The sequence below is a fragment of the Eucyclogobius newberryi genome, unplaced genomic scaffold (genome assembly GCF_026437365.1).
Source record: "Eucyclogobius newberryi isolate DKJ021-1_F unplaced genomic scaffold, fEucNew1.0.hap1 SCAF_11, whole genome shotgun sequence".
Classification (NCBI taxonomy): Eukaryota; Metazoa; Chordata; class Actinopteri; order Gobiiformes; family Gobiidae; genus Eucyclogobius; species Eucyclogobius newberryi.
Window position 1 is genome coordinate 2,926,262 of NW_027315735.1, and position 17,149 is coordinate 2,943,410.

General features: G+C 42.0%; 1 protein-coding gene across 3 annotated transcripts in view; it reads right to left on the reverse strand.

Moving 5' to 3' along the window:
- limch1b (LIM and calponin homology domains 1b) overlaps nt 1–17,149 on the reverse strand; it is a 60,205-nt gene that overhangs the window by 18,155 nt on the left and 24,901 nt on the right. Inside the window, exons 6-16 of one of the 3 annotated variants that reach the window (XM_072434873.1) lie at nt 11,094–11,129; nt 10,184–10,310; nt 8,804–8,961; nt 7,436–7,898; nt 3,300–3,683; nt 3,148–3,226; nt 2,981–3,063; nt 2,467–2,557; nt 923–997; nt 592–620; nt 10–123 (exon numbers count right to left, since the gene is read on the reverse strand). In XM_072434873.1, the coding sequence (XP_072290974.1) occupies nt 10–123; nt 592–620; nt 923–997; nt 2,467–2,557; nt 2,981–3,063; nt 3,148–3,226; nt 3,300–3,683; nt 7,436–7,898; nt 8,804–8,961; nt 10,184–10,310; nt 11,094–11,129 (1,639 nt within the window). The remainder of the gene's footprint in view (nt 1–9; nt 124–591; nt 621–922; nt 998–2,466; nt 2,558–2,980; nt 3,064–3,147; nt 3,227–3,299; nt 3,684–7,435; nt 7,899–8,803; nt 8,962–10,183; nt 10,311–11,093; nt 11,130–17,149) is intronic. The other 2 variants (XM_072434881.1, XM_072434890.1) reach the window with 2 other exon arrangements.

Below are 17,149 nucleotides of genomic sequence, written 5' to 3' on the forward strand. Positions count from 1 at the left end.
CTCTAGTACCTGCAGCATGCGCTCCTGCTCCTGCTGCCACCTCTCCTGACGCTTTCGCTCCTCATCCTGGTCCCAGGACCAGCGGTCGCTCCGCCTGCCCTGGGACGGCCCCGCAACTGACACCTATGGGACCACACGCACAATGACCAGACACACGGACAACACATACATCATGCCAGATTCACATCCATGCAGACATCACAGATGAAAAGAGGAGAGAAGAGGAGACAGTCGGTCTACCACAACGGCACTATTCCAATGCTAGCCAAAGGGCCCCTACTAAAGAGAAGACACAGAGAGAAACCATGTTTACAGCACCCTCTGCTGGCATGCTCTATCAACAGCAGCTGTGCAAATCATACAAGAAAACAGCAATGCAGGTGCCAACGCATAAAGAGCAAGATATGCTCAAATTGTGTTAGCATATGTTAAATTTAGGCATTTGTCTCATCGATCATGTGCACTGCTCTTTACAAAACCTAAACTTCATTATCAGGATGTTTAGAAGGGAAGGCCCAGGTCAAACTAGGCCCTGGAGCTTTGTAGGAGAAACAAAAAGCCCAAGACTAAATAGAAGATAAATCTACTCACGTTGCCACGGAGATCCTTCTCTGCTTCTTCTGTGGAGAAAATTAAATTGTATAAATTATAAAATTAGATTGTTGAAATGTATTTTCAGGCAAATAAATATCTATGTATTTTAATACTGAGAATAAGGAAAATGCAGCCACAGGAAGAAGAAAATGATAAGAGCTCAAACAGCATCTAAATGTACTTATGCAAAGAGATTTCAGCTCTTATCCATCCATCTTATGCATGCAAATAGAGGTTTCTGTGCAGTGCCTTACAATAGTATGAAACTGTACATATTGTAAATCTACAGAGTTTTGAATATATCCTACTCATAGATAAATGTCTTTACCTGACTGAGCGAAGAACTCCCAGCGTAACTTAGGGTTGCTACAGGAAAGTGTAGGTCTGACACTGTTTGTAAGGTCTACGTACAGATGTGAGATGGAAATGAGGGAGGGCAGAGGTTTGGAGTGATAAGGGGCCGATGCAATGGGGAAACAATCATTATATTAGTCTTTTTAGTGTCATGATGAGAACATGGCTGAAAATGTGTTTTTTAATACTGAAGGCAGCGATATAAAAAAAAAAACTTTCATTAGGTTTTCACTGACCTCAATGTGAGTCATGTAAATGTTTTGTATATTGCTTGTATCCTACAACTCAAACAGTATGAGATATACAGCAGCTCATACTTTTACAGAAATGTTTATGAATTGACATGGTCCCCGTATTTTGCCACTTGACTAAGTTCATAAGCGACTGTATCTTTTGTTCTTTTTCTTTTTACATTATCATTCTACAATACATGAATACAGTAACACAGATGAAAAAATACGATTTTACTCTTACTTGAATATTTCCATTGCTATAATATATTTTGAATGTAATCATCATTAATAAATCACTTATTAATTTGTTGGTGATACACTGCCTGTCCAAAAAAACCCACTTAAACCCGACTGATGCAGTGAGCGGCTTCTCCTTTAGAAACAACCACGTGAAAGACAAATCCCGTGGTCATGGAACAGATGGTGTGTTTGAGAAGGGTCAGATCATTGTCATCGAGAAACTAATGTCCTCCAGATCTGAACCTCAGAGAGAGTGTTTGAGCTGGAGGAGGCTTTGTGCAGTGGTCACTCTCTTTGTGCAGTGGTCACTCTCTTTGTGCAGTGGTCACTCTCTTTGTGCAGCGGTCACTCTCTTTGTGTAGTGGTCACTCTCTTTGTGCAGTGGTCACTCTCTCTGTGCAGCGGTCACTCTCTGTGCAGTGGTCACTCTCTTTGTGCAGTGGTCACTCTCTCTGTGCAGCGGTCACTCTCTTTGTGCAGCGGTCACTCTCTGTGCAGTGGTCACTCTCTCTGTGCAGCGGTCACTCTCTGTGCAGTGGTCACTCTCTTTGTGAACTGGTCACTCTCTTTGTGCAGCAGTCACTCTCTTTGTGAAGTGGTCACTCTCTGTGCAGTGGTCACTCTCTTTGTGCAGCGGTCACTCTCTGTGCAGCGGTCACTCTCTTTGTGCAGCGGTCACTCTCTTTGTGCAGCGGTCACTCTCTGTGCAGTGGTCACTCTCTCTGTGCAGTGGTCACTCTCTCTGTGCAGCGGTCACTCTCTCTGTGCAGCGGTCACTCTCTCACATTAACACAAGATCAACTGTGACACATAATGACACACTGGATGGAAGTACAGATTTGAGATATAAGAGCGTGTGACCCTTTTATCTGTGGCCACTTCTTTTTTTTTGACCAGACAGTGTATTACAAAGCAAAGATTTGTGCAAAAATGTCAGTTGTCAATCCATAAAATGACCAGCAGAGAATAGAAAGTGCCAGATCAGGGTTCACAAGACAAAGCCAGAGGAGAGACACGAGCATTCTCTTGTAGTTCACACATTTACCTGTGGTGGTGTCTGTGGAGGACTGACCAAACGAGCCTGGAGCAGACAGACTTATGGACTCTTTCCTCCACTCCTGAGATACAGACACACTCTGCAGAAGAATTAGAACATAACATTACTACTGTTACTTTTACCAATGATCACTACTAATGATCACTAGTTTATTGCTATTGAAATAATATGCAATAATCTAAGTACATCAATTACAGTCATCCATTTGACAACAATGAATTGTTTTTTCAGAACCCAAAATGAATCTACCGTATTTTCCAGACTATAAGTTCACACTTGCAACCTTATTTCATACAACTTATATACCTTTTTTTTGGGCTGGTGCGATTTACAGTCCAGAAGATACGGTAGGTGAAGTAACCTCTTTATTTTCGTTCTGAGAATATTTATGCTGTAAAGAAAGGCTATAAAGTGCCCCCAGATACCAGGTAAATTGAGCTTTTACTAATAGCATTTGTAAGGCTGACTTCTTCTTTACAAAACCCTTGTTGGTGATGCAAACCTGTGACGTTACTCGCCGGCTGATCTCTGACTGGAGTTTGGTTTGACTGAGCGACTCCAGTACCTCACGTTCTGTTTTGGCATCTGGATTGAACACATTACAATTTCAATAAAAAGACAACAAATCTTTATTCATGGAGTGCAACGACGACACACAATTACACCGACCTGAAAGTGGAGCTGGTTGAGCTGCGTTTAAGTGTTTTTCTGTGGCAACAAGTGAGCTTTCTTCTGGCTTCTGCAATTCCTGTATTGATCAAAAACGGTGGTAACATCCTTCATTTCTCTTAGTTCACAAAAATAAACTGTCCAATACTCACAGACGGTAGAGAGTTCGGTCGAGTTAGCTGCGTTGTGTCCTCGTTGGCTTTTTGTTGGACACCATCAGGTTGGTGGTTTGGCATCTCCTGGTCGTTGGTTGGCACTGGGCTGGTTTTCTCCGGTGTGAGGGGTGTGAGGGGTGTGAGGGGCGTGAGGGGCGTGAGGGGCGTGAGGGGCGTGAGGGGCGTGAGGGGCGTGAGGGGCGTGAGGGGCGTGAGGGGCGTGAGGGGGGAGAACACCGGGGCGGGGGAGGTGCAGGGGGTCCAGGAGGAGGTGGCGGTACAGGCCTGGAACACCGGAGAGTCCAGTCCCGGGCTGCTGTCCATAGTGGAAGGAACGCCGTCACTGCCCGAGTCCCCGTTCACTCGCAGCAGACCATCCACCTGAAAGACGAAGAGAGAACACACAGCTTTATTTAGATTATATATGTTTTGAGAATCTTATGTCATTAATAAGACAAAAGAAGGAATCATTCACTCTCTCATACACAATTGTGCACAGACACAGGATCAAGCGAAGGATTAAGGAACTGCCAACATTCAGGTTAAAGGGCCAAAGGCTCGTAACTGATCTATGCGGCTCCATAATGCATTGTCTTGGTAAACGAATACTGCTTTACTCATTATCCTACACCACATACTTCAGTCACTCTCACACCCACATCCTGTTTTGTCTGGTGTGTTTTTCATGTTTTGTTGTTCAGTGCAGTTCCGTTTTGTAAAGAACATAAGAAAGTAAAGGTGCAGCGTGGTCGGCCCTCTGTCCTGTTATCGCTGGCCTCAGTGAGGACTCTCGGCGTGATTGTGGACAGTGGATATGATCAAACGTGATGAGAACATCCAGTCCAGCTTCATTCAGCTGAGGCTCCTGAGGCTCCGTGCACAAATAAAGCCCTACCTTGAACGGGAGGATTTTTGTTAAAGCTATCCACACATTAGTAACATCGTGTCAGGATTATTGTAATTCCTTGTGTGTAGGGCTGGACCAGGGGCCGGACCAGGGGCCGGACCAGGGGCCGGACCAGGGGCCGGACCAGGGGCCGGACCAGGGGCTCCCCGCAGCGCTTACAGAGCGTCTAGAATGCTGACGCCTCTTGTGTGGAAGTCTAGACTGAAAACACTCTGCTTCTTCCTGGCATTTAATACTAGCTAGAGAGGATAGCTTGGTAATCTAATTTTCTTGTATGCTCTTATTTATGTATGATGTGAGTTGTTTTAAAAGTGCTCTGTAAAAAAAAAAAAGGACATCAAATCTTAATTTCTTGCACACCTTATTTTATTTGATTCATTCTTGTATGTTGCACCATATCGCCAAAGATAGTTCCTAATTTGTGCATTTTGTTCACCGACGACGGCAATAAACCTTTTTCTGATTCTGATTAAATTGATTGAAATTTTATTGCTTTGCCTAGAAAATGCTCCACAGTCTGGAAAAAAATCTTATGGAGACTTAAGTGGCAAGAAGTGATTTGTAGTTACAAGTTACAGGACGGCTTTGTAATTTGTAAAAGAAACTACTCCCGCTTTTAGCAGGTTTTACCAAGTGTTTTTCCGCCTCAATAAAAACGCAAGATATGTATTAGGCCATAATGGAACATTCCAGGCACAGCAATTCCTCCATCTCCACCGCCCACCAGAGCAGTTACAGAGTACACATTTAATTTCAAGTAATAACAAGAAAAAAGTCATGAATCCATAGCTCCTTACAGTATCATGTGATTACGGCAATAGAGTAAAAATGTGATATAAACTCGATTAATAGATAAAAACGACAATATGTTTGAAACTCTTGGTTCGTACGACACGGTAATCAGATTTCCAAACGCACATGATTAACGAGCTAATTAGTAAGCGCGTCTATAATCCCAGAGCTCTCATTTGCGGTCATTACTCTCCACTCGGCTCCGTCCATTATGTCCCGTTCATTTAGGCCCCAGACTATGCCACAAAGGGCCGCGAAGCTATATACGCGAGCAGGCTTTAGTGCGCGGGCGGTAACTTAAGACACTCCAGTCTGCCACTCCGAGTCCCGTCCCCTGCAGACTGTGTGGGCCCTCTTTGTGCGGCCGGAGCCCACTTCTCATTGAGAGCGGCCTACTTGTCAGCTCCTTAAGTCAATAGGGAACAGAGGGCTCCATTGAGAGGGCCCGGCTCCTCTCAGGCTCCTTACGAGACATTCCAAAAGAGCTCTGGTTCACTCGCTCTGTTAATCTGGGCTGTAGGAAATGCTCCAGTTTGTCATTGATACACATTTTGGTTCTGGTTTAGTCCTAGTAGGGTGTTTGTAGTCCAGGTTCAGGGTTAGTTTCTTCATGGTTTCTAACTTCTGACTGGATTTGGAGATGGTTTTCTGGCCAAGTCCTTTAGACGGGCCAAAGTTTAGTCCAATTGTTCTGGATTGTGCGTTGACACTTGGTTTGAGCCCATTCACACTTTGTCGTTATTTGGTGCTAAATTGAGGCCTTTTTAATCCTGATGTGGACTTGGTTTGGCTCTGTTCTTGTCTTTGTTTCATTCTGATCTAGTCCCAGTTTAGTTTTGGGTTTAGTCCTGATGGTTTTCTGTCTCGTTCTAGTCTTGGTTTAGTCTAGTGCAGATTGTGCTCCAGATTTAGTCTCAGATTTAGTCCCAGGATGTGTAATTGTCTAGAGCTTGGTTTTGGCCGGGTCAAATTCTGGTTTTGTCCAATTTACCAGACTTAGTCCTAGTTTGCACTGGATTTGTTGTTAGTTCAGGTCCTGGTTTAGTCCTTGTTAAGACTTTGGTTTGATACCGGTTCAGTTAGTCTTTTTACCCTAAAAATGTGTTGGTTTTGGCTCTGGTTTAGTCCATGATTTGTTGGGATATAAACCTCCTGCTTTAGTCCAGTATATGAACTGTGCATGTTTGTGCTGGTCAGGTCCTAATTTAATCTTTAATTCCTGTTTTTTTATCTGGCTGAGTTCCAATTTGGTCCCATTTTTACCAAGTCCTGGTCTAGTTCATTTGGGCTGGTTCAAGTTCTTGTGTCTTCCTGGTTGAGTTCTACTTTAATCGTGTCCTTACATCTCACCCACTCCATGCCAATACATACAATCATGTCAACCATTTTCCCATTTGTCAAAGTCAGGATGAGGAAACAGGCCTTTTGGAGAACACTCGGGATAAATGAAACATTGGTTAAGAGGAAGTTTGATGTCCCGCGTTTAAAGACTCCTCCTCATCACCATGGTGTAGAATGTAAAACCAGTGAGCAAAGAGGATTTACCCATGAGGCCTGGGAGGGAGGAGGGAGGAGGCCACAGGGACATGCAAAGTAGGAAATGTGTACTATACAGGGCAACTTGCAGTTAGGGTGGAAGGGCTTATCAATTGTCATCATAGGCATCACATTAAGGTCATCCATCTTTTCTAACGCTTGTTCCCTTTCGGGGTCGCGGGTGACTGGAGCCTATCCCAGTGACTTGGGGCCTTAGGCGGGGTACATCCCGGACAGTGGCCAACTTGTTGCAGGGCCAACACACATTAAGGTCATACTTTGTTTAAACTAAAATACATAATAATAAGATAAAACTAATAAAAGTGTCAACACTCTGGCTGTTCTTAGTATCAGAACAGAGAGGGGGAAATGTATTTTCAGTATGGTAATCCTGCAGATTGGAATTCTCCAAAATCGTATATCTCGTGGATCATTTTGACACATAATAGACATGTGATGACATAAATGAGAATTATTCTGAGTAATATGTATAATTCCTAAATACTTGTCAGGGGCTGGAGAGTTACTGGTAGATCCACCACTGGTTTTCTGGGTACAAACATTCCAACAGTTCAAATGAAAGGCGTTTCACAGAGTAGGAACTTTTCGCAGATTCAGGGACAATTAACAATAGGCCCAAGAGTCAGTGCCAACTAAAGTCCCAGGACGGTTCTTACTTTGTTCATAAACAGTATAAAATGTGTAGTAATTGGAACCAATATAAAGTGTAGTTGTTTCTTTTCATTTGACATTGTGACAACTCTTTTCTCTAAATGAATTAGAGATCACTACTTGATACAGTTTTACCCAGTGACTCTGGAGTGACTCTAAAGGATGGGTCAAATGCAGAAAACAAATAATAATGGAAATAGTACATAATGCCTGTGAATTCTCTCACCTTTCCGCTCCATGAGTCGGTGGAGCTGCGTGATTGGACGTAAGGCTTGGGCGTCAGCAAAGGCACAGGTTTGGGCGACAGCGCTCTGGACGAGGGGGGCTCAGACGACCGCGACCTGATCTGGGGCGTGTGAGACCATTCTTTGGGATACTCCCCCACCCGCGCCTCCAGTGTGGACGTGAACTTGGGCGTGGGGGCGGACTGTTGGCGCAGGTATCGCAGGGGGCCGTTGGGGTCGGTGTCAGGGGGCTCTGGAGAGGTGGGAGACAGAGAGATGGACAGGGGGAAGGGGCAGGAGGGGTCGGCGGAGACGGTGCGGTCTAACAGTTTGGGGAGCTGGAGTCGTTCTAGAATGGTCTCGCTGATGGAGAAGCGCTGGGCGTATCGCTGGAGGATGGCAGAGGCCTCATCCTGGGTCCTGGCGTTTTTGTAGGCGATGCGTAGATCCTCCTCTCGACGCTCTCTGCGAAAGAGAATAAAGAGAGAGGATTTACAAATTACACTTCAAAAACATTTTCAACAATAAAAACACCTAAATTAAAGGTTGAATGGATGATTTTTTTGGCACAAATCTAAGTCTTATTTCCTCGTGGCGTGGACGGCCGATTTGTCCTGCACGTATCAATCATAAAACGCACCTACCGCTCACCTGCAGCCTCGTGCGGCTCGTCCCCACGTTTCCGCGTGCCTAAGCGCATTGATCTATCATAATATAGTTCCCTCAGTGTACGGGGCAAAATGAAGACAGAGAAAGACAGTTCAAGCTGACGCAGAAGTGGACGGAAATCTACGGGAGACGAGAGATGCGATCTGTCGCGCTAATAAACAAACACACGTGTGCGTTGTATCAGTCGCACGGGGGGAGTGGCATCAGCACGGGGGAGTGGCATGTGCACGGGGGAGTGGCATGAGCACGGGGGAGTGGCATGAGCACGGGGGAGTGGCATGAGCACGGGGGAGTGGCATCAGCACGGGGGAGTGGCATGAGCACGGGGGAGTGGCATGAGCACGGGGGAGTGGCATCAGCACGGGGGAGTGGCATGTGCACGGGGGAGTGGCATGAGCACGGGGGAGTGGCATGAGCACGGGGGAGTGGCATGAGCACGGGGGAGTGGCATGAGAACGGGGGAGTGGCATCAGCACGGGGGAGTGGCATGCAAACTTCAGCCTGAGTTCTCAAATCGCCGAAAAATCGTCCATTGCACCTTTAACTGCTTGTTATGTTGAACTGTCACTATGAAGAGGCGGGGCTTATCGGTTCTGCAGATTTGAACATGAAGTCAATAAAATAACGTGGTCATAATAACAGCATAAGAATGATTGATATTTGGAAATACATGAGCTTTATTTGTAATATCTGTCCCTCACTTGTCCTCCACAATCTCCCTGTAGGTCTTGATGCTCCTGCGCCGGTGTGGGATGACGGGGCCCCCAGTCAGCAGCTGCTCCATCATCTTCCTCTCCTCCTCCTTCTTGATCAGGTCCTGAGAGACGCTCCTCCTCCGGTTCTTCCACCGCGCCAGGTCCTGACAAGACAACAAGAACACACACACCGTTTCAACACCTGCTACGTGTACAATGTTGTCGTTTACTTCATTAGAATTCTGTTTACTAATTTAATAACAATTTGGTACATTTTTTTCTTTTCCTCTCTTTTGTTTTGTCGTTTTATGTTTGGAAAAAAAAATGTCAATGACAATTAAAAGTTAGTACTGTTAATGTTCAAAATTAACAGTGAAAATTGAAGATTTATTATTAAAATCGAGAATATTCTCAACATGACACTAACAGATCCATCATAGTCACAGCTTTTTAACAAATCAAGAAAGAGCAAAGTGAAGGTGTTTGAACATGAAAAACAAGAGCATTTGTTTTAACTGCTAATGTGGATAAAACGTCGTATACTTAACCATAAACTTATTAAAATGTATATATGTTTCTAATTAAAGTATTTTAATAATAAGGATAGATCGATTTTTGCTTTTCCTGGAATATTCATATTGGTATTCAACTTATTCAACTAATTTCTTCAATAACAGGCGTTTTGTTGCTCAAAAATACCTTGAAAAACATGCACTATTACTGTGAGTGGGGTCAGTTTCCATGGAGATACAAGTGTAATGCAATACTCCACCAGAAATGTTCCAAAATGCTCTATTGAAATCATATTCTTTATTAGTCTCTATGAGCTTAAGTCTTCTCTAAACTAATAACTGTGACATTACTGAATTAATTAAAATATATATATTATAAACCAAAAATATTCTGGCTATATATATTGTGCCCGACATATAGGGTTCTTTTTGACATTTTAGTTCAAATTTAGCTAGTCATAAATTGCTTTTCCTTGATCACTTCTATAGACAATTAACATTTGATTGAATTTTGAAGGTTTTATGAACAAAAACAGATTGGTGTTATCTGCATGAACCAATCAGAACACAGGAATATTTTTTTTTGTTTAAAAAGGACATTTCAGATTTAATTTCAAGCAAACTAAATTCTTACTTTAATATATTTTGATCTGTTAGTTTGGTAACTAAATAAAGACTGTTTCAAGCCTAGACAGCCTAGAAACAAATAATAAAATAACTAAAAAACAATAAAAAAATCACATTAACAAAAATAAAAAATAATTCTACATTGCTAGCTGGATAATATTTGATGCTATATTGTTTTAATTAAAGCTAAATATCTCGCCGTTAGAACCCTGTGGATCTAAGAGAGGATGATGTGTTCTGGACTCACGTCCTGCCAGTGGCTCTCGTCCTCCTTCATGTGGTTGTACTGGTTATGCATGAGCTCGTGTCGGGCCTGGCTGTGGGGCGGGAGCAGGGGGTCCTCTCCGTCTCGCATGTCAATCATGCTCACGCTCCTGTTGGAAGACACAGGGCAGAAACCACACTTCAGTTTGCATGGGATTTACGTACGTTCACTTAACATGGACGAGCTCGTGTTACGACAAACGGCATTAAACAAACGAGCAAAGCGATGCAAACTTGCTAAGAAAGCGTTTCAAATTGTGAGTGGCATTATTATACAGGAGTGTTTGAAAAATAATTAGATGCATTAAATTAGTTTTTTTTATTTCGGTTGGGATATAAAAAAAATGCATATTTATTGTGCTTTTATGTTCCATTTATCTTTGCCATTAGACCATATTTGTGCTCAGTAGGGATGTAACAATATCCAAATGATGGAGGCTAATTTATCATAAAGGGTTAGGGTTATAGGGTTGAATTATAATCATTTTTGCCACATTTATAGATAAAATACTATACTAAAATTGGTGCACCGGAATAATCATCATCATTTTAGGCGTATGTTGCTACACTTTAATATCATGATAGCATATCGTTACATTCCTCTATTCACTGTGACAACGCATTACATTTCTAATATGTTAAACATGTGCTTTCTCATGCAAAGCCACACACAGCATTTGAGTTATTGTTAGATGTGATTATTGCATAACACAAGCAGCTACATCGATATGTTTGAGTGGTCAAAGCTGCAACGTCGGAGTCACTTGTTTATAGCAAAATGTTGGTGAGAGACAACTGACACTTATACATGAAACTACAGTTACAATTGCAATTCATATCATAACTAAGACTTGTTACAAACAGGACTGAGCCGAGCAGCGCGGGCAACTTACTGCGGCTCGTCTGCCACAATGTCTGTGCGGCTGAATCTGAACAGAAAAAGAACAATAAAGAGGAGGCCAACAATGACAATATTTGCTTAAATTAAGATGACTTTTAGGTATATTACAGCATGATGAAGTACTGAAGGGTTAAATCAAATTAAACAGTCACAAATTACGGTGTTAATATGTAAGTTTTTAGGTGGAGGGTCCAAAACCTTCTAGTCTCAATGGAGATGTTGTTTTGCCTGGGATGACGGCAAAAAAAAAAGAAAGCAACCAGGTAACTCCACGAAACAGTATTTTTGAAGAGTATTTTTAGGCAATAAAAAATCTTTAACTGAATAAATGAAATAAAGAACGATAAGTTTATACCATATTGTGGAACATTCCGGTGAATAAGGTGAAGGACTTTCCATCAGAACACTTGCATAGTACAATTTGAATGTATAAATCACATACAATTTCAAATTTAAGGCACGCATGCTTCTCATCAAAATGTCAAATAATATAGAATTCTCTAAATACATTAAATACAACTAATCATATGTTCACTTTCCTCCTCATGTAGTTCTGCTGTCACGCTTCAAACCTCAACACAAGGGGGCAGACTTTCCACAGCGGAGGACAAATGAAAGTATGCTGTCATAGAAACAGTTTATTTGAGTCAAGTCTCCCCATCAGGCCTCACAAAGATGATTCTGCAGGATAGATGCACATGGAAGTCATCTCTACAATCTGAAACGTATCCATTAACGCGAGCATGCCTCTTTTATTAGACCCCACAAAGGCGTCAACGTCAAGTGAGTGCAGAGGGCTGAACACAGAGGGGCCCCTGTGGTCTGCGGTGGCCCCCACATGAAGAGCACACGTCTCTACACACACTGCACACAGTAAAGGCCTTTTTACTGTGTGCCTGCTGGCCATATGGGGAGGGATGAGTGCCGAGATACAGTCAGTTGCATTAGCGCTGGTGTTAAGTTTGACATTTTTTGTAGAATTGTGTGTACCAAGCAACAATGGAGAATCTTTTATTTTTATAATTGCGTTGAGAGACATATTCATGCATTGTCCTTCTGTAAAGTGCTTTTGGGAACGTTCACTAGGCCCTTCTAGGTACCATTACAGACATTCTTTTCATGTAATAAAGTCTGTTTTGCCCAAGTACAGATCTGTAAAAGCAGTGTGAAAATGAGACCGCTGTGTGCTTGTGCATTTAATCATATAGTTTTATTCTGTACATTGTTAAAGTTTGGCCTTTGAAAGTTGTGGAAAACTTAAATTGCATCAGATTAAAATGAACTTGTTCATTTTTTCTCATTTTAGCACTTAGTTTATCCTTTAATCATCACAAACTATGAAAAACCACAGCTGTTTTGGCATTGTTTACTTTAGTTCATGTCAATTTTGGTAAATGAAGCTAGAAATTAAATATTGTCTCTTATTATTCGTTGCCAGATGCGATAAACATACTGTATAAACAACAACCTTAGTTGTTGTTTATACAGTATGTCTGTGTTGCCTAGAAATGTCACAATCCATGTTTTTCATTTTGCTCTCCTTTTTAAATGAATGGCTCTATGAGAAGGCTCTATTGCGTTACTTGCTGCCAAAATACACACTGCTCCTTCAAATGTTTGATGAATAAAGACGTGCCATGTTGTATTTCTTTCCAAAAGAGATCGGGATCAAATGTCATCAATCAAATTATATTGGAAAAATCTCCCATCTTTGTTGTTGGTAAGCAGAAACTCCATAAACACTGGCCAAAAGATAGAACGATTAGGTTGATTAGGTTTCCAAGTTTGAATACGTTTAGGATTCTTATTGCCAGGCCTGTGTTTTATATCTTGACATGTTTCGGGTGACATGATGTCACGTGCCTGCTCAGATGGGAGGAAGTGGGAGAACCACATCATGGACTGGGAAAACGCAACGAATAACATCGAAATATGCCTGTGAATCGGGATGAGGGGCATAGCAACTGTCGCACACCTGGGAGACAGTTCTGAAGAAGTCGAACTGCAGATGGAGCAGGACGACAGCACCAGAATCTGTTGAAATCAGCTGAGCGAACATGTCACAGTTACGCCAGTGACAATTTTGAGGACGGCAGCCGAATGCAGCCCAAACATGTCGAAGAACGGCACTAAAATACAGGTCAGCTATAAGAACCCTGAACTAATTAACCAAAACTATATCAAATAGTTAACTAAAGAGCTGCTGGACCACTGTAGTGTCAGAATACATTTGAATAAAGCCTAACTCTAGTTTACTAGTTTTCAAACATGTCCATCAACTTTTACTAAAATATAATAAATATACTAGAATGCTGCAGTGACAAAACACTCCCGATCCCTTTACAGCAGAATCAAGTGCAGGAAAGCAAAAATTAAATTCAAACAAATGTCAATTGAAAGATGGCGGTCTAGCAAATAAAAAAAGAATTGAGCAAACGTAGCGCTGCAGCCTTAACCTTTATCATCCGAGCGGCATTTGCACATTTCATGCAGAGCCAGTCCATCATTCTATAGTTCTTATGTCTCACATTGTTGGAAGACTGCTGCTGTCCGGCCAGGCAGCCGCAGCAGCCGCAGCAGCCGCAGCAGCCGCAGCAGCAGCAGCTCCTTGGGGGTCGTCACTTTCGCTCAGGGCCCTGTTTTTACTGCGCCCTGGTTCAGCCGATGGAGAGGCGGCCAGGGAGGCAGGCACAGACAGGCTGGTGCTGGTGCTGGTGCTGGTGCTGGTGCTGGTGCTGGTGCTGGGGGTGGTGCTGGGGGTGGTGCTGGGGGTGGTGCTGGGGGCGAGCCGGTCCTTTACAGCGACATTGTGGCGTTCAGGCGAGGCGCTAAGTTTAAGTGAGACTGCTGAACGGTTGAAGAGTTCCTCGGAGCAGGAGCGAGCAGGAGAACTGGAGAATGGGTAATAAAGCAGACTACAGATCGTAATCGTATCAAACATGTATTATACTGTAAAAACGACAAAGCGCTTGAAGAGCAAACGTAATGATACAATGTGAATTACTTCTTTCAGTCAACGTTACATTCAAATGCAAACAGATGTTTCACAACTGGATAATGACCAACAGAGATTTTGTAGCATAAAAATCTTTAAATTATTCAAGTTTAATATTTGTTGCATTCTTTTATGTCTACATTGATTCACAAATGAATAATCTCTATCTTGTTTATAGTTAGTTGAAAGATTTAAGTTTTTAAACATTTCCTTTATGGCTGCAAAAATTGATCGACAGCAATAAAAATAATCGTATTTTCATTGTCGTAGTCATTATCTGGACATTACAGATGCTAAAACATATAATACCTTTTTATTACAAAGACAGCGGCATAATTAAATCAAAAAGAATAAAACAATTGTGAATTTCATCAATGAGTCTCAAAATAATCGTTTGAATCGTCGACAAATCAAAGAAAAATAATAAACTGCTCGACTAATTATAATAGTTGTTAGTTACAGCCCAAAAAATCCTTCCATTTTGAGCAAAAGTTTCCAAAAATCAACCAGAAATGATGCAACCCTCTGAACAAAAATGTTTAAAATAGTTTCTTTGTGCTAACAAGCTTCATAACCTCTAATAGCTTTATTGTTCATCTTCACACATCAAACACATTGATCCAAGTTCTACAGAGATTATTCCAAATATCTCCACGTTACACGCTAGAGTGACATTGAAGAACGGGTCAAATGCAGAGGACTTCCCCTTAAATCTGCCACAAAGCTACACTTGCTACCAAAGTCTGTACTGTTGTCAATCAGAATCAGAATCAGAATCAGAAATGAAGCCTGCGTAAATTCAGCCTGGAAGACCTAACTCCATCCATCTACGTCAAGGCCTCCATGGAAGGACCCCTCTCCCCAGCGCCATCATCGCACTCAAGCGGGCGTGGCCTGTCCGTCTGTGAGAGTCGGATCCCTCACTTCACCATGGACTCTCCCAGGTTTCTGCGCTTATCCCAAAGAGGTTATGCAGTTTTTCCTGGCCAAAGGAGGGTGAAAGGTCAGGGGGCGTCTGCATCATGGCCCTCGCACCTGCTCCTCATCCCCAATCAACGCTCTCAAGTTACTCCTCCCCGCTACAATCAGCGCACAGGCGGTCGCATTTAAGCCTCAGGCAGATGGCTCGGCCGCTCAAACCGTACTGCGACCCACCGCCTCCCCAGCTCCTCCTCTGCATTCCCCTCATCCTCTACCTTCTCTCCACATCTACCACCACCAGTCTCCAGGCTCCGGGGGGAGACATCTAATACAAATAGATCATGGAGTGCCCATGATTGCAACGTCTTCCGCCGGGGTCTGAGCGCCAAATAACTCACGAATAAAGCTGCTAAACAGTCCATTCTCGTGGTCTCTTTGTCTCTCCAGGGTGAATTACTTTTATTCATCCCCAAGAAGAAATTCCGTTCTTACAGACAATTCCACGAAGGTTCAGCAAATTTTGGTGCAAGAAGGTATTTTCAGATGGACTATTTTATTCATGAGTTTTGCAGGTCAGACAGAGGAATGGATGCAATACAATAACAATAAACCTTTCCTATGCTTCTGGCAACAAAAAAGTGCCAAGAGTCCAGACCTGGAAAAAGCAAGCTGTGCTCCATCAAAGACAATAATAATAAGTCTTTTCCTGGGACAATTCACAAATCTGTGAGAAATTCCTTCACTGCGGCTGACGACCAAATCAATCCACAAAAAACAGCACTATGGAAACATCAATAAAATATAATTATTCAATGTAGCAGCCAAAATGCAAGATTGACAGAGGCCTAACTATGAAATAAATGGAGCATTGACAATAGAACACGTCATTTAAGAACGCCACAATTATTCAACAGGATTTTTACACAACTTTAAACGTGAGACAAAAAACTCATAGAATTGTATAATATTTAATAACTCATGACCGCACTTTAAAATGATACAGGCTAAAAGTGGTTTGCTAACAAAGCTAGCACACCTAGCATTAGCCGTTTCCTGTGTAGAATAAAGACTCACTTTATTGCACATCTAACTCAAACCGTCTTATTATTATTATTATTATTTTGTAAAAACTAACCAACCACAAATACTCTTCTGAACACATGTATAGAAACTTAATTATTTTTTCATTGATTAGATAAATTAGTTTTGCCAACACTACAGAAGATTACGTTATAGATGAATCGCTCCCTTTTCTATAAATAAACAAATAAAGGTAACGCTTTATAATAATTAGGCTCTATAAAGCATGAACAAAGACATAATTCATAATGAACAGTGAATAACATGAATAGTTTGTTAAAAATGATTAATGCTGAGTAATGACTTAATCAAGGGTTATGGTAATAATTAAATAGAACGAAAGACTGAATCATTCATTAAAAACAATTTGATCATTATTAATAGTTCATGCTTTAATTAAGACTAATTAAAGTAGTTTTTATAAAGCGGATTGTTTTTCTTCTTTAAAACTAAAACTAACTAACAAAGTGCTATGATTTTTTAACAAAGCGGTTTCTGAATTTACTAGTAGAAGTATAGACCTTGTATCCGAGGCGACGGTCAGGTGAATGAGGGGGGTCAGGTGAACGAGGGGGCTCTGGATGTGAGGAGGGGGCACACTGCTTGCTCTGGCCCAGCTCTGCTCATCCTCTCTGGGGCTGTCGCTGAGCCGCTCCTCCCTGGTCTGGAGCTGAGGTTTAGGGGGCAGGACGGGGGAAACGCAGGGGCTGGTTCTGAAGGAGAGCGCTAAACTAGGCTGCTCATACGGACTATGAAGTATGAATATGAGGCAATGGAATGTTAGTATATGGGAGGTAAGGATGGTCAAAAAAGAAAAATAGAACATGTAAATAGCTCTTATACAGTAAATGAACATGGGTTATTAACAATGTAAAACTTGAAAAATATGAAATATGGAATGGATTTAAAGCTACTTTTTCCAGTCATATTAAATGTTTTCCTTTTTTGGACCTTCTGGAAGTACATTTTCTATATATTTTTCCCATAGACTTTTGAAAATGAGTGTAAAGGTTTAGTAGGGCTGAACAATTTAGGAAACATATATACCAGTA